Genomic DNA, 20,651 nt, shown 5'->3' on the forward strand with positions numbered 1-20,651 from the left:
TTTTCTGACGACCTTCTTTTCTGACGACCTTCTTTTCTGACGACCTTCTTTTCTGACGGCCTTCTTTTTCTGCCCAATGTCTAAGACTATATTCCTTCTCCCTCAAGATGTCGCAGCTGTGCCACAAAGAGAAGATCAGGCATCATGGACATCCGCGACGACCTAAGTACTACCACTACCACTGACTACGACTCAGGTGACAGTGAGGGGGTCGACTATGTCTACGAGCAGCGGAAAACTGCCGAGAGAAAAGCCACCAAAAGCGAAATCTTGAGGAGGAAAGGACCCAAAGGTAAACATCGAAGCGTCGCCAGCCGCGCTTGTGGAGCAGTCGGAGCCGAGGGAGACGCCGAAATCACCGTTTCCGAGGACACAGACACAGGAGTCGGAGAGGACCACGGCAGACTTCCACATAGAACTCGGCTGTCACAACCAGAGGTTGAGTCCATGTCGAACTGTGGAGTCAAGGACCACCTCTGCCACATCAAGACTGGCAGGAGCCAGACCCCTTATATTGAGGAGTACCCACATGATGCTCCAAGACCGGCGATCCTCTTAAAGGAGCACAGGATCTCGCGTTTTTCTGCCTTCATTGCAAATCGCGTATTGGACTCGGAGCATCTCTCCCTGTCCAAGGGTTCTCCGGGCAGATCTCCAGCAGGGAAGCGTCTTTCGCGGTGGCCACCTCGCCGGCGTTCCGTGGACTCTTCTCAACATTCCGGACAATACAGACGCCGCTTTGATCCTCCAGAGATACGTGAAGGTACCTCACATCACCCTCTAGACCCTAACTCCGCTCCACAGAGTTGACAGGAATTCCCAGACGGACCAGCTGAGTCTGATTTTCTGAATACCCAATCCAGGCCTGGGAGTCGGATCCCGATCCTGCGCCGTTCACATCAGGAACACTACTCGGAGCTGGTGTCCGCTATTGCTCGGAGGTCAAATCCGACAGGTATTTGGGACTCGCAACCGAACATGGAATACTCATCCTCCTGGCCACTACATCTCGGTTCTCACCAACGCCACAAACGGCTCAGGCGCCGTGATCAGGAGTACGACACCGGCGAGGACATCGAAGAGGAAAAGTTGAACAACGACAGCACGTATGGTGCCCATCATCGTCCAACTCACTCACCAGCTCACTCTTCCCGGGGGGGAGGGCCCGAGCGTGGAGAGTCACCTCGCCAGGAGATGCCTCAACTACAGGCCCGGCTCATACAGGCCCGGCGCAGAGACGAGCACGAACACCGGATACCACCTCCTCATCGGCTCCGCCCATATACCGTGGCTAGCCGTGACAGCATGTCGAACATTAATCAAGGTCACCGGTCTGTTGCCACTTCGCTCTGTGAAGTGTGGCGCGGCCAAGTCGACGACTGGGAGTCGCCTTTTGCTTCTGCCAGCGATGATGATTTCGACCCCGACATCGAGAAGCCTATACGCATCCTGCGAACAGAGAACCTGCCTCTGCGCAGATTCTCTCCTCGCCTCCTTCCATCGCGGGGGCAGAGAAGGGGTTCTGGTTTCTAGGCCACGAATTCCTCCCATCACCCGCATCATTACCTTCCTACACTGAACCAGCCTTGGCCGAGCCAATGCCTAAGCGGACCTTCCCCCCTCGATGGCCCCTTCACCTTGACGAGACAGCCACATGCGAAGACAGACGACGCGGACCAACATGACAAACGGCTTCTTCTCGAACATCTTCTTTGACGGGTCGGCAAAGTGGATAAGAGCCGATTGCAGCCGTGGACCCGAGCTGTCTCGCCGCCCATCTTTCGGCAAAGGAGAACGCGAAAGTTCCTGTTGCATAGCTGACGAGAGCGGCGCGGTTCAATATCAGTGCGTAGGGTTGTGACGCTGTTTGGGGAAGTTTTTCGATATTTGGCTTGCTGTGAAAGCCGAATACCAAATATCAGCAGGATTGAGCCTTGGGGTTTGAAGATTGATCATTTGTTGAATTAGGCGTTTGGAAGAACAAGTAGGGTTGGTGGCCCAGGCTGCTCGGGGTGCGGCGTTGAGGAGTTGGGACTGTCCAGGAGCCAGAGGCGTCTTCATGTTGGATTTCGGCTTTCATGTTCTCGACGGATCATCAGGGTTCTAGAGTTGAAAGAGGGCTAATTGATGTTGATGACACTGTCGTGGGGGGCCAAGTACAAAGCAGGCATTGGCATGGTTCTTCGGTTTCCGATTCTCATGACGTCCAGTGTTGTAGCACACGAGGCTTGTTGTGCACATTGTGTTGGGATGAACCGTGACCATGACCTGCCCTTTGGACTCCTCAGCGTTGTCCTAGCCCTTGGCCTTATCTATTCACTGTAGATGTCCAAATGGTAGATGAGAAACACTTCCACATGCAACAAACTCAATCAAATTGCAAATCAAAGTAGAGAGTAAAAATGATCAAAGCGTGCTTCTACAAGAGGAAGTGACCCGGGCAGGTGTTTGAATTGCTTTGTTTGCCGACATGGGAGCTTGAAGCCCATATGGCACTTCAATGAACAACATCTCACACTGGAACTGAAATCACCCATCTTGCCCTTCGTACTGGGTAGCTCATGGCTTTCCTGGTCTGTGTTATTGTCCGCAAACCTGAGTTGAGAGAATGGATCCTCGCAAAGCATTAGGAAGAGGGATGCAGCTCTATAAAATCAGACTTAACGCCCTACTGCCAGGCGATGTTTGCCAAAGCAGTGGAAGTCAATACTCGAAATCTCATCACAACAGGAAATCCGGACAGTCACAGCCAAAGCAGCAATGCCAAATTCAGAATCAAGAAGACATAGACGGGACCGCCCTCCCAGGGCCAGCCGGAACCATGGGTGGGACTTGAGGATCTCTCGTTCAACCGGCCGCAACAGTTCCGCAGAGTGGACAACATCAAGCTATGACACCCATGACGGAGACTTATATTCCAATTACACGTCGGCTTCGTCGGCATGTCCCGGTTTACCTGCTTATGGCTACGATGAGCCGTCTTACTCTTCCCAATGGACAACTCCCTCAACAGCCGAAGCGAGCGAGGCAACGGCTTGCGCTCCTGGCTGGGATATCATTCTATACATATACCCGTATGATCTGTATGCTAGGCGATCCCCAAGCATTGACTGCGACGAAACTGAGGAGGTCATTTACCCATCGGCTTGGGCTTTCGGCCACCATCACCATTTTCCATCGGCATCCTACACAAATCCCACCAACCACTACAGGGAGAGTAGCAGCCAGAGGACTTTTTAATCTGGTTATCCCCATCAGGCCTCCCGCAGCAGTCGCTCACACAGGAAGGATACCGCCAGCACTTCCTCTCGCAGACGTTCTCATGGAGCCAGCAGCGGTAGCCACCACAGAAACCGGGAATACTCGAACTCTTTCTCCTCAAGCAGAGTGCGTCGGAGTCCGACTGACTACTCTTACACCGACACTTACACAACACCTATCACATCTGCGCAGACCCCAGCGAAACCATCCAGGTGGAATAAGCCGGAACCGACGATACTTACAACTGGTTAGCGCCGTCTCGGACAATGTTGGATGTTATGTCGAGGGTGAAGCGATGGTAGCCCCCGAAGTTGGAACTGGGGCCCAACAGAAGTTTCGAGGTGACGTGCCAGAGTTATATTGACATGAAACCTACGGCCGCGGGCTCTCTGGTAAACTGTCTCATATCGGGAGGCAATAGGAGGCGTTAAGTTTCCCTACGTTGACCGCAGGTAAGACTTTGGCAGCTGGCCACTGAGAGAGTCGTAAATGAAGCAGAACGACTCGCGTTTGGGAGGCTACTAGTACTCTGGCTACCTTAGGCATACGAACCTCAAAATCATCCATTGAGCTTTCCATCGCCAACATTGAACACTATCACTGCTCGTTCATTAGGTACTCACTAAGCATCGGGCTGATGTATGGAGGCGGGTGGCGGGACTCTGCCCGAGGGAGTACACAATGTTACAAGCATAACGTTAACTCATGTTCTCCTGTATTCAAAGGGACCAATCCTATAGCAAGCCATCGCCCCGAACAATGGCGGGTGACCGTGCCGCTTTCTTTACGGCCATCGTTGGTTCAAGTGTGTAACCAACCGCCCACATACCAATTAAATCTGCCTTCATGAATCGAGCTGACTGCCTTACAATTTTCCGCCGAGGAAACGAAGGCTCCCAGTTCCGAATTCCACAATTCATGTGTTTTACCTTTGTGACTCCTGACTCCTGAGCTGTTCCAAGTCCAGTCCAAGTTCTTTGTTATTGCACGTCGGGTAGCTGTCTGTTGAGTCAGGCAATATACGCTCGAATGGATGGCTTTGAATGTTGTCACGCATGATTGCTGTCTCAGTCACTCAGTCTTTGCTGGTTGGTCACCTTGGAACCATGTCCATTAACCCCAAAGACACGTGCACCATTACTGACACATGTTGCGGAATAAGTTTGGTAACAGCTCTGCCAATATTGAAGCTCTGCCTGACAGTATCCAAGTCCTTGCCTCTTGGCATCACTATCAGTATCCTGCCAGGACAGACGATCTCACGACTTGACACTACCGGCACTAATAGAAAAATTAGAAGCAAAGGTAGAGATGCCCTCGCGGTGGCCTCTAGAGATGCGCAGAGAGCTGGCGGATATCTAACGAAGAACCGATGAGCTTTGGGTCAAAGAGTTCGGTACCCTGCCTCCCAGGCCCCCGACCCCGGAATACCTGCGTCGCCCTTCCACGTCCAAACAAAACCACAGGAGGGACTCGCGACGCGCTCGCTCACCCGCCCGCAGCCGACCTACTGGCCGGGAAGCATCGAGGTATAGTAGGGGTCATACGTTTCCGAGCTCGAGCTACATGCCAGGCTCGTTGACGGTTCGAGACTCGACCGCCGGATTTCCCCTTCACGCCGGACTCAGAGCGTCTTACAACCTCCAAAGAGCATCTCGTTGGACAACCAGAGGAAGCGGCGCGACAGTAGTATCCTTCAAGCTCCCGACCGGGAGCTCAGAGTGGGCAGCATGGTGACTAGCTCGTACCTGGCACCAACTCGCATGTAGCATAAGGGACGTGGCCTTCAAACAAAGGCGTCTATGACACAAGGGGTGTGTGCCACAAGTCTTTTCTGAGTGTTATATGTTCCACTGCTCGTCGTATTCGATCTATTTACTAAGGTAACTATGACATGTGCCATCCCGTCTCTCCGTCCAGTCAACTGGGTTTCGCGGATCAGAGCATCAATTATCCAAAGCAAATCACACATCTAACAAAGCTTATGGACAAACCAACACATCAACCTGCCAATGGCACAATGCCAGGCAACGACAAGAATACAGGTGTAAATGACGAGCCTCGGCGGATATGGTAACCACCGACCCATCGCCGCGGTGCTATCTCAGTCCAGTCTCCGAGCCACTACAGGAGACTGGAGCCACACACAAACGACGAGGACAGGCTCTTGCAGTATGTCGAGACCAACACGGTTAATGAATAGCCGCGGGTTTCCGAGTACGGTACTCGGTGACTTGACTTGCGGGAAGTGGGAGAGTCAACTGAGGAAAAAAGTCTCCGAACCTTTTTAGAGCTGGGTATTATTCTCGATGCTCGCCAGTAGCAATAATTAAGACGCATCAAACAGAACCCCGTTACCTCCTTCTCCTTGACTCCCGTATTACATCGCAATCCCACAGGTATCGCCATGACCTACAGCAGAATCCAGTGGTACACCCTGAACGCCCTGCGTAAGGTAATCAACCCACCCGCCCAAACTAAAGGCAAAAGAAAAGTCTTGTAGTACACCTCATCCTAATTCCACCCCCCAAGCACGCCCCCGTGGCTCATCAAAATCATCTCCAACCCCTCCATCCGCCCCCTCAACGCGCCATTCTCCGCCTCCAACCCCTGATTCCTCCGCTCCAGCTGGCGGATGTACTCGGTCGCCTTGCTCAGGATAGTTGCCTTGTTCAGCTTCAACCCGCTCGTACTACATGTAGTCTCTCTTATCAACCCCCCGTCCTCGGCGACGGCGGCCGCGTCGTCGTCGTCGTCCTCGAGTTCGGCTCTGGTCGCACTTCCTCCCTCGGCAGCGTTCTTGGCGCGTTGCGCGAGTAGTCGGAGCGAGGGCACGGCGTCGCGCAGCTGCGTGATCTTGTCGTTGAGGTTGGTGCGGTAGCGCTTCTCGATCATGTTGTGCGCCGACTTCTTTGGGCCGAGGGCAATGGCCTGGCGGACCTTCTGTTTGGATGTGGACGGACGCTGCACGGGGACGGTTGCTGTTGATTTGGGGCCGGGCTCCTCCTTGGATAGGCCGCTGCTGAATTTGCGCTTGAGAATGCGGGACGGGTATCGCTCGGCGGCAGCATCGTTTGTGGGGGCTGTGGTGGATAGAGTGGGATCAGCGGCTGTCGTTCGGATGGAATCCTGGTGTTGTTGGCTGGGCGTGGTGACCAACCGTGGCATGACTTGAGGTGGTTCAGGGAGAAAGTCGGCTGGCGCCGGAGCGGTGAGGTCGATTGGGTTGATCGCCGGGCTCAGGGAGGGGTTTGATGGGGAGCGCGAGGCAAAAGTCTGGCACCCAAAGAGATGGTCGAACTCAGGGGACAGCTCCACTGCGTCCCAGGCTGCCCAGGCTTCTGTCGTCGAGAAACCCAAGGAGGTGGCTGAGAGCGCGGGTGACAATGGCGAGAGGGGGGATGCCGCCGAGTCAGATGTGAAATCTGCGCTGAAATCTTCTGTGTCGAAGATGAACGCTGGAGAGACGTCGTAATATGCTTGCTGTGACAAGATCAGCGCTGATGCCCAGAGCAATTAGAACTGCAGCAATTTCCAAAAGTGTAGACCCAGACCCCGTCAACGGCGTAAGCCGAGCAGAGATAGGCCATTGCATGATTACCAAGGACAATAATGGGGGGGAGGAGTTGGGGGAAAGAGGGGGAAGGGGGCACAGACGGCACTCGCTAACTGGGAAACAGTAAAAGACATGGATGGGAACTAACCAGCTTTGAATTGTCGAAGGATGTCGCGCATGGATCGAATGTCATCAACGACGAGTCTATTGTTGTGCCAGACATCATTGGCGGCTCGCTGATAGCTGGCAGTGGTTTGACCGAGGGACAACGGCGATGTTGATGTCTGAGTTCAAGGCTCGAACTGGTGGTGGGACGACTGTTTGAGTGTGCTGTCTGTCAGGATGGATGATCTATCTACGTTTGCTTGCGAGAACCAGAAGCCCCTGACGGTTGATCTGATGGGAGACAGCGGACTCCGAGCTCTAATAAAGTGATAAAGTGCCTGCCTTTGGACATCGTTTCGGCCCCTCGTCGGAGTCCTTCGGTAGCCATCTTGAGATCCCATTCTCGGCGGTGTCACAAACGGCGGGTGGAAGGCTGTCAAAAGTGTTGCAAACAGACGATTTGTTTTCGAGTCGTACGAGAATCGACCCGGGTCGATTTCGAGGTCGAGACCCACGCCGATGGAAGCCCCACAGAGCACAGCCGCTCGCTGAGTAGGTGCCTCTGCTGCAGGCGTGACCGGAGCCGCCCGCCACAGCCTGAACGTCCTCAACCTGGGAGCATACGGAGGACTTGCGCGTACCGTGTTTCTCAGGGCGTCATTTCAGGGTGCGGCAATGCAAAAATTCCATACACGCAAACGGTGGATAGCTGGAATTGGGAACGGATTCACAACCGCCTCTGACGTTTGTTCATTCTACTCGAGTGTCAATGCTGAGGAATGGAAGAAGAACCTACAGACATGAAACAGAAATGATGTTTAGAGACGTATGTATTGTATTTGCACGCCGACACCTCGGCCTTGACCAGCCCTTGACCGTACCTATGAGAACATGCCGGGGCTTCGGATGCACAAGGTCTCGATGCCGATAGGCCGATGGCATGGTTCCTGGCTCGACTCAAGCCTCCAGGCTTCAAGTTTTCTGCAAGACCCCTCTGGAAACGGCGAAGAAACTTGGCACCCGTGAGCGGATGTGGCCCGTGCCAGCCGGGCTTCAGAGTCGCCAACGTTTCATTTGCCAAACTAGGCAAGAGTGAATGGCCTGATATCGGACAGTTGCGAGAAATTGCTCGCCCCACACCGCGGAAACGGAAGAACGGAAGTCTCGTCGGCTATTGTTTAGCTGACAAGTCTTGCTACCATCTCTTCAATGGAGAAATGTTTATCTCTCATCGCAAAAACTAATCGCTTTGCCGGTCCAACCAGCCCAGCGGTTGACAGAGAACGAACGATTCTCGTAGAGCTTCGTCTACCTGTAACGGACTCACCCGCAAAGTGATTCGGCGCTTCATGTCCGCCACTCTCGTCCGGCTCGGGGTGAAAAGTTGAATCGGGGCCGACCGCTCGAAAGCCAGTTTTCGCGGTCCGGGGACCGGGACCATTCATGCCTTCAGCAACCCCACGGCTTTCGGCGCGCTATTGTGGACAGGACGGACGTATCATAATACAGTAACTATCTAAATTAGGTCCCTGTTGTGTATATTTACTTGACCTTGGACTCATTATCCGAGACTCGCGGCCGGCTGGTAGCAGGGCTGCTCCATGGACTATGTCCCTCTCACTGAGAGTAGAAGGATGTGTGGCGTGCTTTCGGACGTTCAAGTATAGGACTTCTCGAGCCCTTTGCGTACTCCAGCAGCCGTTGACGACGCCGATCGTCGGCACGGGCCCCGTACTTACTCTTCCACACAGCAACATATTCCCTTTCAACCTCCTTGCTAATATCGCTCCACTCAGCCGCGTTAGTTGTGTCTTGGTGTTTTGTTAGAGTGGTGATGTCGAGCCGGTGGCCTGCCCATGCCCCTCTCGGACAATTCGGAAAACTGACATGCTCATCATCGCTTGACCACCAGATGCGTGACAAGACAATCGTGCCGAAGCTACAGTCAAGCATTTCGGGCCCGCCGAAAGGGTTCTGTGTCACTCCCAGGTCTCTCGAACGAACGAACTCCCTCGTTGTCAGGTTTCGGAGGACCCAGGGCTCGTCTTGAGGGAAGTACGTCGACTCCTTGACGATCAGCTCCGGCAGTGTAGCCCAGAATGCAGGATCATAATGCGAACCTCCGCCCCGGTCCATGCAACGCTCGAACACAAGACTTGACTCGTGCATTACGTCGCAGAGAGTTCGCCTTTTGAAGAGTGCGGAAACGGTGAAAAGGTTGAATGGCTCATCGGTCGACCCATTTCCACTGTCATCATTGTTGCGGTGTGCGCTCGCCCACTTTTGACGCAAACGGTCCAACTCTTCGGCCGAGAACATACCGGGAGGAAAATCATCCGGTTGAGTGTTTGGCCCGGCGCAGACAATGCTCGAACCCGCCCATTGTCCTAGGAACGACTCGTTATGAGCGTGCAGATAGAGTCGAGCTATGGACCAAAAGTGTCGACTGGTAAGACCAAAGCAAACAACGTCATCAATGAGGTCGATGTGGTCAAAGATGACCCGATGGAGTTCTGGCGAAAGGTGGAATATTGTGAGGGAATGGTTGCCGCTAGTCGAATTCTCGGCATAGCGGCCGCCGGGCACTTCAGCAGGTTCGTAATCAGTCGAGAGCGTCGCATGCTCGTCGGCTGGGAAACACTGAAACACGCTGTCAGCCGAGATTTCACGGTAAACGTGCGTTGTGGGCTTCAGTAGAGTTGAGTACCTTATGTGCCTTGGTGGATGAGGGCCTGTCGAGGGTAGCGGAATTCGGTGGCCGGACTGGGACTGCAAGGAGATTCACAAGCTTGTCGGCAGCCCCACGTTGAAGAGGTCTCCAGAGAGTCTCGCCCCCTATGAGAGAAAGGTGCCCCCAGAGATTCTCGCCCCCTATGGGGGATAGGCGCCGTGAGACGAGTCGAAAGCCTTCGAGTTCCGACATGTCGCAGGCTGCGTTGTCGAGGCAAAAGCGGGCTTACTTGGATATAGCTTCAATGAAGAAGGGACTGCAGGAGACTGAATGCGTCAGCGGACAGGAACTGTCATGTACAGTACCAGATAAGATATTTCAGGTACGGTACCCAATGTTTGAGACAACGGAAACCAGCCGCTGCCGCAATATGCAGTTCGTAGGTTGATAAGAGTTTTTCGTCTCAGAACCGATATTGCCTGAGCGAGGCCACTGTTGACTGCGTTGTTTTGATTTATAATGTCGCTTCCAGTCCGAAAAACGCACGCAAGAGTGACAGGTAGGATGTGGGCGAATGAGGATGTGAGAAGTCAGTGGTTTCACTGGCTTGGGGGAAAGAAGCCCGGGAATCGCTGCCGCCCTAGTTGAAAACCCACTGCAAGGGAAGCGTGTCCAGGTATCAATCAGTTGCAGTTTTTATTAGTGGATTCAAACCTGCCGATCTGATTTTCCTTCCTCTGGATTCCATTCCCCGCGATGTGAACAGAGGCCGGGACGAAAGGTCCATGGCAATGACGTCTAATTGAGGTACTAGACTACCTCACCTCGATTACCTAAATCCGGGTTTCTCTGACATGACATCAGAACGGCGGCATAAGTAAGATGGTGGAGGTTGCCATCTTCGCTCTCCCATTGTTGACGAACTTCAACAATTTTCAACCCTTCAAAGGGCCCGATGACTCTGCCGCCTTCGCAAACACCCCGCTCCCATCAGCAACCTCAGATTCCTCCCCAGACGACGATCCATCAACATCCTTCCGCAGATCGACCGGACGCTCAGGAACCATGAACACTACCGCCGATGTGGCGGGAATGGTGAGGCCGAACATGACAAACGAGATGATCAGGTTGATCATTGGCGACACGGCAGCCGCGCCGATGCCAAATGAGACGCTGGAGCCCACGGACTCGAAGGTTCGCACGAGACTGACGGCCAGTGTCAGGGTTTCGATGTCGTCGAAGAAGGCGCCCACGATCCAGTAAACGAACATGTAGTGCGACTCGTTCAGGAACCTGTCACGGTGGAAATCAGCATGTGTTGTCCACTGACCCCGGCGGGATCCTGAAAACAAGGAGGTGAAGCAAGGGGGAAGACGGGCTGGCAGAAGAGAACTTGAAGGGAGAGCAGAAGACCAAGAAGGCAAGACCGGACTTACCGCAAGAACACCATAGACGCGAAACCCCGACCAAAGCCCGGGTTCTCCCAGTCAAGCGTGACTCTAGGGTTGGAGTCGCCGTAAAGTTTCTCATTGGATACCTGCCAGCCAAAAGATGCCAGCATGGTGATAACGAAAAAAAGCCAGCAGATTTTGGCCAGAGTTGGGCGGCTGAAGTACTTGAGGTCGTAGAACCAGCCCCAGAATATATTAGCAAAGGTGGCAGCGATGCCTGAAACAAGCGATCCGAGGGTTCGAGCCCGGACCGAGAAGCTAGGTTGCCCGAGTCAGTAAACCATGGTTCAGTCTGCTTGTTGGCCCCTGGGATGAAACTTACTACTTGGTCATGTAAATGCCTAGGTAGGTACCGTTAAAGTTGAAGCCAACCAGGATAGGGATGAGCAAGAACATTTGCTTCCTCTTTATCAGCTTCCATGTCTTGCTCAGCTCAGCTTTGATGGTAGTATCCTTGGCCACGACACGGCCACGCCGGCCGTCGCTGTGGATGACCTTTTCCGGCGGCGAGACGAGGAGGGCGAGCGGAAGCCCCAGACATTGCAGCGCAATGAGGACCAAGTACGTAGTGTAGCCGACCTTGCCTCGGCTGCTGGTACTGACGTTCAGGGAGAGTTGAATGGAGGACCCAATGAGCTGGCCGAGCTCGCGGAGACCGAGCCAGATGCCGGCTAGATGGGATGGCCGTCAGTTACGATGCTGCAAGTTCTGATAGGAGTAAAAGAGACAACTCACTGAACTTGCCACGGTCCTTGACATCCCCGTATCCCAGCGCGATGGCACCTTCGGACGCCCACAAAGCAGAGGCGGCAATGCCGCAGGTCGCTCCGCCAAAGAGGACGAACCACTCGGTGCCGTAGCGGTTGTTGACATACAAGGATGCCGAGTACGGGGCATATCCAAGCGTGCCGATGATCAAGACCTTCTTGACGCCTATCCTGTTGGCCACTATTCCAAAGATGGTGCAGCCAAACACCATGATCCTGTCCAGTCCAGTCAGTCATCAGGCGGCTTTCATAGCAGAAAACGGGTAACCTGCCCAAAAGTCAGGGAATTCGACCCATTTACCAGGTACGGCTCTTGCTGACCGCCCGCGCCGGTGTTGTTCAGGGCGTTCCAGATGCCTGGTTGGGTGAAGGAGATGAGTCCGACGAGAATGACGTTGAATAGGGGGCTGCGGTACCACCTCGTGAGGCGAGAGGCAGGCCTGGTCTGCTCGTCTGACCCCCCGGCAAGCTCCAGGGCGTTGCTATTCTCGATCCTCTTGTCATTGGCCGCCGACATGTTGTCTGAGTTTGTCTGCCACGTGGGATGGCTGGGATGAAGATGTGCCGTCGCTTCCAAACATTCGGAATTCCCCCTTCTTATTTATGTCTGTCGGTCCGTCAAATCCTGCACGTAGCCCAACACACAGAGTTCTTCATGATTGGTATCCAGCCCGATGTCATCCAACCGGTATCGACCCTGGCCCCACACGTCGAGCCTGTGATGCAGAGACGTCATGGCCCGATGTGGGGCGGACCGGTTCCGTTTGGCATAGCGGCAGATGTCGTGATGGATTTTCGCGATGGTGAGATTCTGAGTCGCACGTCGGGTCATGTCGTTTTGAGAATCTGTCGGTCTTCAAGGGCACCGGCTGGCAATGCGTCCTTGCGCGCTTGGAGTCTGGTCTCGGACGTCTCTCCGGGAATGGTAACCGTCGCCGGCCGCGATCCTTGTTCCGGCGTGGGGGCGGTTACCGACGGATCGGAACGTCATGGCAGGGATGGGTTTGCGCCATTGACGGTATGAAAAGAAGTATGGATAGTAAGAGAGAGGTGTGCGCGGCTGACAATGTGAGCACGCAAGACAGGAATAAGACGTGCCAGTGGGAGAACATAAAAGCAGGAGTGATGGTTATTAACATTGAAACGCGAGGAGCATGTGTCTTGGAAGTCTTCAAACGCGCATCTCGGCAACAGATTGGGGAGCAAAAGCCTGTCTTGGGACCCGGCCAGTGGTGTAAACGCAACTCGAAGAGTCCAAAGTCCTCTTCATCACTTAAGAATTCAGCATGGTATCCGTTGAAGTCCTCCGTCCGGCTCAATACGGCCCCTCCATCGACCTCCCGGCCCCATATCCGAAGAACACGACCTTTCCGCTGTCTTTGAAGGTTTCTCGGGTCGAGTTCTCAATTGATGATATTGTCACCGAAATCCACAATCTCACTGCGTCCGGTCGGATACGAAGCCTCCTCGACCAACACGGAGCCATCTACTTCCAGGATCTCGCGCTTGAGAACCCGCTCGAATTCTCAAAGTTCGCTCATGCCTTTGGCTACGTTCCCCATGAGGATATCGGGAATCCTGTCCGCCGGACAGTTCTGGCGCCAAATGTGGCCACTGCGAACGAGGGACCAAACACCATGCCGGTGTATCCGCATAATGAGTTTGGTCTAAGCCCGCATTATCCTGCTTATGTTTTTTTCTACTGCGTTTCGCCGCCTGAGACAGGTAAGATGCTTATTCGATGGGTATTTTATTGAATTCCGAGTCAGTTGATTAACACACAGCCTAGGGGGCGAGACGCCGATAAATAACTCGGTCGTTCTGCTCGAGCACCTGAAGAAGAAGCATCCCGAGTTTATCAGGGAGCTTGAGGAGAAGGCAAGAAAATAAAAAATTCCTATCGGAGTCCGTGATTACGGTACTGAACGGCGGCCAGGGTGTCAAATACCAACTCTTCCACCCCAACGGCCCGCGAGACCAGACCTCCTCGGCCGGCACCACAGTGCTACAGGCATACGGCCAGCACGTGCTCGACTCAGACGATACGAAAACCGCACGAGCTAAGATTGAAACCGAAATCCGTCGCCTGCCGACGGCAACATGGGAGTGGCTGAACCAGTCAGAGGCCAATCCGCTAGGAGACCTGAGGGTCTGGCAGGTTCTTCCTGGTATGTTTTGCTGTTCAATGCGCCACCTGTCAAACTGTAGCTATTTGGAATCACAGCATGGAACTGACCAAGGGATAAAACAGCAATCAGAAACCACCCTCGAACCGGCCAACCTGCATTCTTCAACAATGTCGTCTCGCGGTTCCTGAATGCGCTGAGGAATGGCACGTTGTTGCCGCCGCATGTGAGCTCTGAAGGGGAGTATTTGCCTCCCTGCTTTGTAAGTTTCTACTGCTGCTCCAATCTTGTTCATTTTTGAGGGGATAAAAAACGGGATGCTGATACTTCTGTTGTTCGCTTTGTAGTATGGCGATGGGTCCCTGATCCCCCGGGAGTACCTTGATTCGGCGGTCGAGTTCATCGGCCAGACAAGGGCGTTGGTGACATGGAAAAGAGGAGACGTCATTCTGATCGATGTAAGTGGCTGCATTTACTAGTAGGAGATCGTCCCGGGGCCCGACTAACGTAACCATTTACAGAATCATGCTGTGCAGCATGCGAGGGAGCCGTGGACGGGGGAGAGGAAGTTACTGGCGAGCTTGTGGGATGAGCCAGAGACTGAGAGCACTTGAGACGTGATTCCTGGTGAGTGGTGGGTCTGATCAAAACCTGGCTGTGGTATGCCATAACAAATGGAACTCCCATGGAATAAGCACGAACATTCTTCCCTCCCTGTTGAGGGATTTCTGGGACTGTCCTGTCCGTGGGCCATGCATGGTAAAGCGAGATCATCACTGTTCTGGAAGACGTTTGGATATAATCAACTAGCAGCCTGAGTTACAAACACCATGACAGAGATATTTTCAGTTCTTTTACGAGACCAGGTCAGCAACTCTAGTACCTTCAAGAAAATGAACAAAGCGGTTTCTCGGTCTGGAAACACGGTAGCCAGCAAGAACGGTTTCAGGGGTATGAGGTTGGACGTGTAGTGAGCCAGGTGCACCTTGCTGCGGAGATATTAATACACCCAATCCCCCAACCCGCCTTCGGAACTACATGTGTGTTCCGAGTTTGGATCAAACCATGGATTAAGCAGGACTTGGTCTGGTCTCAACAACGCAACGACTACCTATTTGACAACAAGGGAAGCCGATTTGAACGGAGGAAGACTCAATCTGCCTACCAAAAAAGGCGCCGTCTCCCTTAACCCACGAAATATGTTGCTGTTATCAATTGCCTAGCCAGGGGATGCGAACCTGGAATGTGGAACTGCAAGAAACGTGCAGATGGATCATGGTGCAATCCCTGGAAAAGGGAAATTCTAGAAGTCGTTTACCATACCCCAGGAGCCCTTCGTCCGTTCTATAAAAAGCTGAAACCTTGGAGATTGACAATGAAAGATATTAAAGCACCAACTCAGGGTCAGAACAATACAGTATGTCGAGAGGTTGTCGTGGTACCCAGGACCCGGATAACGCTGCCTAAGACAGCACAAGGTAGGTCGGTTTGGCTTCGACCTGTGAGAGTTGATGTTATTAGTATTGCAGAAGAGCTTGGTATCGGCCATGATTCGTCAGAAGTTGACCTTCTGGAAAGCGGGTTCCGGCATTCGAAGACACCAAGCTGGAGGAAACATTTTTAACGTCATTCGACCTCAAATCGCCCACTACCCGTCCTCCTAACGACTACTTGCATAGCAAGACCCATCCCATGTGAACACCGTTCCTAGTTTGGTTGTGCGGCTCCGGAAGGCTATGTTATAGCTGCTCTTAATATATCATGGCCATTTAGCCCTCGGAATATGCCCGCTGAGACGCCTGGCCAGCTGGGGCCCTAATATGTTCGGATAAAATGGAAGCCGATCTTGGAAGGAGAGCGGCCACTCGTCATCATTCGCCCCGCGTACCAGTCTACGAAGTCGAGTCTCGAACTTCGATATGCCGCACCCTGTCAGTTACAAAGTTCCGCCGCTGTAACCATGCCTCGTCCCTGCGCGCCTGAAGGGAACCCCCGCGCCCCAGGAGGGAGCCTCTCCGACCTGGATTAGATTAACAGCGCCGAACTCGTGTCGTCACGCGATTAGAGCCGTCCAACTGACAGTCAGTGCTTTGTCTTGGCTCTCAGCGACGTCCAACCTCTGCACGGCTCCGGACCGGCTCCGCCTTGGATTGAGACGCGCCAGGGATTCGAGATGCCGACAGCAACATGCCAAGTCCGCTTTATATTTGTTCATGGCAGGATACAGCCGTTTTCCATCCTTCGTTTCTGGGAACTATAAGGGTCGTCTTGCCGTGCCGTGTCCTCTTGTTGTGCATTCTCTACCGCCAACCTCAGCTGCCGGTCTCTCTCCGAGTCATCAGAGCACGCCCGGGTACGTTTGTCTCGCTCCGCGTCGGACGATTAACCATTAAGCATCTGAATGTTCATTGGGTCGACTGACACTTCAGGCAGTATCAGACCTTCTCGACAGCTCGACGAAATCAAACGAAGCCATCGGTCTTGACACAGCCAGCTGACATGCTGTGGACGCTGTTCCTCGGGCTCGTCGCGGCCCTGCTAAGGACAGGCAAGTGCTCCATCGATTCGTTAGCTCTGGGTCTGAGAGTGGAATTGCTTATTAGGGACCCTCGCAGCCGCGGCTCAAACCGCAAACGCCATCTACCGAGATTCGGAAACCGGGCTGGTCTTCTCTTCCAACTTCGCGCTGTACAAGGCGGACGGGCGCGGCATCACCTACCGTGTAGCCATCCCAGATACGGCCCAGCAAAACACCGCATATGATGTCGTCATTCAGATGGTCGTTCCCAACGACGTCGGCTGGGCTGGTCTTGCCTGGGGCGGTTCCATGCCGCGGAACCCGCTGCTTGTGGCGTGGCGCGGCTCCAACAACAACGTGGTCTTGTCATCCCGCATGGCCAGGTGAGTTGAGATCCGTCTCTGACCTCCTCCCTTGTCTCTCGAGATAATTTACTGACGGCCCATCTACTTTCCCCCAGCGGGCACGTCCAGCCCACCGAATACTCGGGCGCGCAGTACACGCTCTTCCAGACGGGCACCAAGTCCAACTCGACGCACTGGCAGTTCACGGCTCTCTGCAAGGGGTGCACCGCGTGGCAGTCGTCCTCGTCGACGCGGTACCTGAACCCGCGCGGCGGCAACCGGCTGGCCATGGCCTACTCGCCCACTAAGCCGTCCAACGTCAACAGCCCCTCATCGAGCATCCCCATTCACGAAGTCCACGCGTACTGGTCGCATGACTTCGCCCAGGCGGCCAACACCAACTTTGAGGCGACCGTGCAGAGGCTTACTTCGTGAGTGCGGAGACATTCCGGGAGCTGGGAGGATGGGAGGTGCTTGATGCAAGAAGTGGTATCAAGGGCATCAGAGAGTTAGTTACCCACGACGTTATAAGGCTTCGGGAGGGATGCTGTACATACTGAGACTGAGGAGCTATATGTAAGGGTCAGTATCGGCTACTCACTTGCATCACCGTCATTTCCATTGCCACTGTCATGGAGTCGATCCTGACCAGTTACAGTCAGCCCACCCTCTGCGGAGATGATCATCCTTTGGCTGCAACGGAAAACCTTATGCGTGTTCCCGTGTCTAACTAACTCTTTACATTTGAGTCCCTGCCTCATGTCTGAAATTACCTTGCCGTAATGTGCCAGAAACAGTACATAATCCGAAGAGAAGTCCCATGCCCATCGCACTGTTCTCAATCCTCTCCAAGTCGCACCCATGGCGCAAAAGACAGATTCTACCTCGTTGGGGTCGCATCCATCTCGACCGGCGCCATGTTGGGATTGTTAGCAAGAAGTGGGTGCGTGTAGGTCGCGCTCCCCATCAGCTCAGCGTGTGACCTCTCTGGATTCAGCTCAGTTGCCCCCGTCTTGTAATGCTCTTGAGGCCGCATCCCGCCCACGAGCTCAGCGTGATCGCCATATGTATTGAGTTCCGTCGGCCCCGTCTTGTAATACTCTTGAACCGGCATTTCCGTTCGTGTCATGTTTGTGTTCTCGGAGAAGTAAGAACCCTCGTTATCGTCACGGTCGCTCCTTGGAACTGGGTTTGAGTCCGTATTTCTCCGGCGTCGGATGAGCAGCCAGGCGACAGCAGCAATGATGGCTATAACGGCAACGCCGCCAACGACTCCGCCGGCAATAGCGCCCACCGGAGTCGATTGGGATACCGGCGTGTTGGTTGATGGGTCGGCAGTGGTTGATGGATCGGCAGTTTGTGACGGGGAAGGCGACGTGTCTTCTGAACGATGGGTTAGGACTTCGGAATTTGGGCAAAAGATTAATCAGTCATCCGCTGAATGGACAGCACATACCTGATGACTCGGTTGAAAAGAGCTGACGGACTGTATCCGATGACCATTGGACCGCGTCAAAGGAGCTTTGTCTGTTAGCAAATCAACCATCAAGGGATCAAGGGTCACGACTAACCCATTGCTGTACCAGGTCTTAATGTCAGCTGGTCTCTCATACGCCGCAGCGTTGGGGTCATATGAATCCTTCCACATCAACTCGGTCATGTCGAAGAGAAGCAGTCCCTGCGGGGCCGGATCTTGCTCGTTCCATCCTTTGCTTTTGCTGTCACCGATGCTCGTCCCGCCAATGCTCAGAATCTGTCGCTTGCCGATGGGCACGCAGGCAAGCGACCTGCGCATGCCAGCTGGCGAGGTTGGGACTTTGGTCCACACAAATCCCGGTAAGCTCAAAATGTAGGCGTCGTCGTAGACGAATCTGTCGCGTGCGTTTGACCCTCCAAATAAGAAGCTGGAAACCCGTTAGCGGTCGGCAGGGATCTCCAATGCTGAGCAGGCCAGCACTCACATCTCGTAGCCGCCCTCCGCATTTTGAAAGCCTGCAGTGCAAAACGCAATCCGCGGGGACGGGGGGATACTGCCTGTCGCCAGCTGCCAGTATTTCTGTTTCGTCTGCGGGTCGAACAAGGTCAAGTTTTGGAAGTCGAAGTGCCGGGCAGTCGCCTCATCTGTCTTATCACTATCAACTCGGTGAGCCGTCCCGCCCAGAACGACAACCAAGCCGTTGGGCCCGAAAGGGATGTATTCGGCCGAGCCACCAAGGAGTGTGTCAAATGGGCTGAAAGCTGTGGTTCCGTTCTGCCAAGTCTTCGTCTTCATGTTGAAGGCGACCATGCCCGGTATCACCTGGTTCGATGCTCGGTATTTTTCCGTCCAGCCCGATGCGATCCCCCCGATGGCGAAACCGGTGTCGTTGGTGTTCACAAAGACGCTTCTCTCGGATTGGTGAAGGCCTTTGAAGAAATTTGCATTCGCCGCAGGCTCGACGTCCCAAGTGCCGGCGCCTTTGCCATCAGGGGTGAACTTCCAGAGCGTGTTCTCGGTCATGTTCCTCCCCCGGATCCATGTGCCGCCCCAAACGTAGAAGTGGCCGGCCTCACGGTCTGTCCAGATGACCTGGTTCATTTTTGAGTACCATGGTCTGTCTATTGTCCGCAAGACGACATCCGCAGTGGTCCACGACTTGGAGAGGTCGATGGAAATTGTGGAGTTCACTAGACGACGAACTGTCAGCGCTTGTGCAACCGCCAAGCATATAGTAGCTGAGGCTCCGGAAATTGGGGTCTAACCAGAATTTGATGCATAGTTCTGCTCCCCAGGCGGTTTCCCGTCCAAGATTTGTGAAATCTCTCCTCCATCTATGTAGACATAGTTGCCAATGACGGTGGCTATCTCAGAAGTCAGCCTGTCGCATCCAACTGTGATTTTGGGCAGTTCGGTTCCGTCGGTGTCGAGCGAGGCACGAACCTGAAACTTGGCCTCTCCGGTAGAAATTTTCGCGTGAGGGGGCATCTGACAACTGCTGGGCAGCGCACCCCAAACACAGAAGGGCGAGCAAGCTCAATTGGAGGCGCATCCCGCTCGTAGTCTAATCAGATGGGTCGGCAACGTTGCTACGAAACCCGATCGGAAACCCGTCCGACGTCTCCCATACGTCGGGAATAACCCAATGCCGGCGCTGGCTATAGTTATGAGAGGAAAGGAGCGTGGGGAGCGTGTTGAGTGAGAGAACCGAGAAACTGAAGGCCTGGTGGAACACATATGAAAGATCGCCAGGTCTCCTTCCTTTATTACCGGTATTAAGGCGAGCCGCTAAGGTTACAGCGACCCGGTTCCGCGCCTCTCGGCTGCGGGCATTCCGGACCCTGGCCCTTGGCGGCTCCATAGCGCGTTCCTTCGAGTGCCGAGGTTGCATCTGAACTATTTCAGGGCTGATAAACAGTGGCTGAGCTGTTGAAAAGCTCAGGTCAAGGCAACTGCTGAGAAACCTTTCCACGGCGAAAAGTTGTCCGCAAACCTGTACGTGATTCATTTTTGTTTCGGAAACAGTGTTCATATGCCCGTCGGCTTGGGTTGACAAATCTGCATGACTTGGAGTTCGCAGCCAAGTTGTTGTTTGGCGAGCAGTTGAGTCCTGGTTGGCCAGCTCGGAAACTAGAGACCGAGCTTTGGCTCGGCGCTGATGAGAACAGTACCAGAACTTTGCAGGCAGCAAAAGCCCGAGTCTCCCTAAAAACGTTCCGATTGGTCGCCTCACGGGATGTCGGTTGGCCCCACTCATAGGGCTGAACCGGAAGCGAGAAGCAAATAGCAGGAGCTGTATATAATTATTATTCCTACACCGCTGTGCCCTAGGGCGTGCCGGACCTTCAACAACTTACTATACAGGAAAACCGCGC

At 54.0% G+C, this 20,651-nt stretch overlaps 10 protein-coding genes across 10 annotated transcripts in view; 3 read left to right on the forward strand and 7 right to left on the reverse strand.

Moving 5' to 3' along the window:
- N657DRAFT_357908 (uncharacterized protein) overlaps positions 1-1,688 on the forward strand; it is a 1,713-nt gene extending 25 nt beyond the window's left edge. The window contains exons 1-2 of the mRNA XM_062786956.1: positions 1-763; positions 824-1,688. The exon at positions 1-763 is cut by the window's left edge and continues 25 nt beyond it. Coding sequence (XP_062648942.1) covers positions 145-763; positions 824-1,533 — 1,329 coding nt within the window. The 5' untranslated portion in view covers positions 1-144 and the 3' untranslated portion in view covers positions 1,534-1,688. The remainder of the gene's footprint in view (positions 764-823) is intronic.
- Positions 1,689-3,130: 1,442 nt separating this feature from the next.
- On the reverse strand, positions 3,131-4,489 carry N657DRAFT_633064 (uncharacterized protein; the record flags this gene model as incomplete). Its single annotated transcript, XM_062791187.1, has 7 exons — positions 3,131-3,206; positions 3,504-3,578; positions 3,638-3,662; positions 3,885-3,923; positions 4,091-4,099; positions 4,131-4,213; positions 4,407-4,489. The coding sequence occupies 7 exons, from the start codon at positions 4,487-4,489 to the stop codon at positions 3,131-3,133; spliced, it is 390 nt and encodes a 129-aa protein (XP_062648943.1).
- A 1,047-nt stretch (positions 4,490-5,536) lies between these two features.
- Positions 5,537-6,505, reverse strand: N657DRAFT_644008 (uncharacterized protein). Its single transcript, XM_062792667.1, has 2 exons — positions 6,422-6,505; positions 5,537-6,344 (listed from the first exon to the last, which is right to left on the reverse strand). Exon 2 carries the CDS (start codon positions 6,154-6,156, stop codon positions 5,776-5,778), a length of 381 nt encoding a protein of 126 aa, XP_062648944.1. The 5' UTR covers positions 6,157-6,344; positions 6,422-6,505; the 3' UTR covers positions 5,537-5,775.
- A 124-nt stretch (positions 6,506-6,629) lies between these two features.
- Positions 6,630-6,992, reverse strand: N657DRAFT_644009 (uncharacterized protein). The gene has a single exon (XM_062792668.1). It carries the CDS (start codon positions 6,854-6,856, stop codon positions 6,674-6,676), a length of 183 nt encoding a protein of 60 aa, XP_062648945.1. The 5' UTR covers positions 6,857-6,992; the 3' UTR covers positions 6,630-6,673.
- Positions 6,993-8,122: 1,130 nt separating this feature from the next.
- N657DRAFT_594145 (uncharacterized protein) lies at positions 8,123-10,076 on the reverse strand. The gene is made up of 3 exons (XM_062789951.1): positions 9,985-10,076; positions 9,630-9,909; positions 8,123-9,562 (listed from the first exon to the last, which is right to left on the reverse strand). The coding sequence occupies exons 2-3, from the start codon at positions 9,843-9,845 to the stop codon at positions 8,540-8,542; spliced, it is 1,239 nt and encodes a 412-aa protein (XP_062648946.1). The 5' UTR covers positions 9,846-9,909; positions 9,985-10,076; the 3' UTR covers positions 8,123-8,539.
- Positions 10,077-10,369: 293 nt separating this feature from the next.
- Positions 10,370-12,663, reverse strand: N657DRAFT_644012 (MFS general substrate transporter). The gene is made up of 5 exons (XM_062792669.1): positions 12,084-12,663; positions 11,780-12,027; positions 11,367-11,715; positions 11,030-11,302; positions 10,370-10,886 (listed from the first exon to the last, which is right to left on the reverse strand). The coding sequence occupies exons 1-5, from the start codon at positions 12,326-12,328 to the stop codon at positions 10,529-10,531; spliced, it is 1,473 nt and encodes a 490-aa protein (XP_062648947.1). The 5' UTR covers positions 12,329-12,663; the 3' UTR covers positions 10,370-10,528.
- Positions 12,664-12,927: 264 nt separating this feature from the next.
- N657DRAFT_689523 (Clavaminate synthase-like protein) lies at positions 12,928-14,751 on the forward strand. Its single transcript, XM_062796997.1, has 6 exons — positions 12,928-13,536; positions 13,601-13,629; positions 13,748-13,979; positions 14,063-14,199; positions 14,285-14,395; positions 14,459-14,751. Exons 1-6 carry the CDS (start codon positions 13,098-13,100, stop codon positions 14,549-14,551), a joined length of 1,041 nt encoding a protein of 346 aa, XP_062648948.1. The 5' UTR covers positions 12,928-13,097; the 3' UTR covers positions 14,552-14,751.
- A 1,685-nt stretch (positions 14,752-16,436) lies between these two features.
- N657DRAFT_689524 (iron reductase domain protein) lies at positions 16,437-17,499 on the forward strand (the record flags this gene model as incomplete). Its single annotated transcript, XM_062796998.1, has 3 exons — positions 16,437-16,515; positions 16,553-16,838; positions 16,916-17,499. 3 exons carry the CDS (start codon positions 16,437-16,439, stop codon positions 17,232-17,234), a joined length of 684 nt encoding a protein of 227 aa, XP_062648949.1. The 3' UTR covers positions 17,235-17,499.
- A 726-nt stretch (positions 17,500-18,225) lies between these two features.
- Positions 18,226-19,828, reverse strand: N657DRAFT_570082 (uncharacterized protein; the record flags this gene model as incomplete). Its single annotated transcript, XM_062788704.1, has 4 exons — positions 18,226-18,703; positions 18,761-19,466; positions 19,542-19,640; positions 19,720-19,828. The coding sequence occupies 4 exons, from the start codon at positions 19,826-19,828 to the stop codon at positions 18,226-18,228; spliced, it is 1,392 nt and encodes a 463-aa protein (XP_062648950.1).
- N657DRAFT_358046 (uncharacterized protein) lies at positions 19,654-20,651 on the reverse strand. Its single transcript, XM_062786957.1, has 2 exons — positions 19,720-20,651; positions 19,654-19,670 (listed from the first exon to the last, which is right to left on the reverse strand). The coding sequence occupies exon 1, from the start codon at positions 20,531-20,533 to the stop codon at positions 19,841-19,843; it is 693 nt and encodes a 230-aa protein (XP_062648951.1). The 5' UTR covers positions 20,534-20,651; the 3' UTR covers positions 19,654-19,670; positions 19,720-19,840.

Source organism: Parathielavia appendiculata, assembly GCF_033297405.1.
Source record: "Parathielavia appendiculata strain CBS 731.68 unplaced genomic scaffold N657scaffold_4, whole genome shotgun sequence".
In the NCBI taxonomy this organism is placed as follows: domain Eukaryota; kingdom Fungi; phylum Ascomycota; class Sordariomycetes; order Sordariales; family Chaetomiaceae; genus Parathielavia; species Parathielavia appendiculata.

Coding starts and splice junctions, on each gene's coding strand:
- N657DRAFT_644008 (XM_062792667.1), bottom strand. CDS start 6,156: ATGATCGAGAAGCGCTACCGCACCAACCTCAACGACAAGATCACGCAG.
- N657DRAFT_644009 (XM_062792668.1), bottom strand. CDS start 6,856: ATGCAATGGCCTATCTCTGCTCGGCTTACGCCGTTGACGGGGTCTGGG.
- N657DRAFT_594145 (XM_062789951.1), bottom strand. CDS start 9,845: ATGTCGGAACTCGAAGGCTTTCGACTCGTCTCACGGCGCCTATCCCCC. Junction 9,563..9,629: donor CATCCACCAAGGCACATAAG/GTACTCAACTCT, acceptor AGCGTGTTTCAG/TGTTTCCCAGCCGACGAGCA.
- N657DRAFT_644012 (XM_062792669.1), bottom strand. CDS start 12,328: ATGTCGGCGGCCAATGACAAGAGGATCGAGAATAGCAACGCCCTGGAG. Junction 11,716..11,779: donor CAAGGACCGTGGCAAGTTCA/GTGAGTTGTCTC, acceptor CATCCCATCTAG/CCGGCATCTGGCTCGGTCTC. Junction 10,887..11,029: donor GCGTCTATGGTGTTCTTGCG/GTAAGTCCGGTC, acceptor CCACCGTGACAG/GTTCCTGAACGAGTCGCACT.
- N657DRAFT_689523 (XM_062796997.1), top strand. CDS start 13,098: ATGGTATCCGTTGAAGTCCTCCGTCCGGCTCAATACGGCCCCTCCATC. Junction 13,980..14,062: donor GGTCTGGCAGGTTCTTCCTG/GTATGTTTTGCT, acceptor GGGATAAAACAG/CAATCAGAAACCACCCTCGA. Junction 14,200..14,284: donor AGTATTTGCCTCCCTGCTTT/GTAAGTTTCTAC, acceptor TTCGCTTTGTAG/TATGGCGATGGGTCCCTGAT.
- N657DRAFT_358046 (XM_062786957.1), bottom strand. CDS start 20,533: ATGAGTGGGGCCAACCGACATCCCGTGAGGCGACCAATCGGAACGTTT.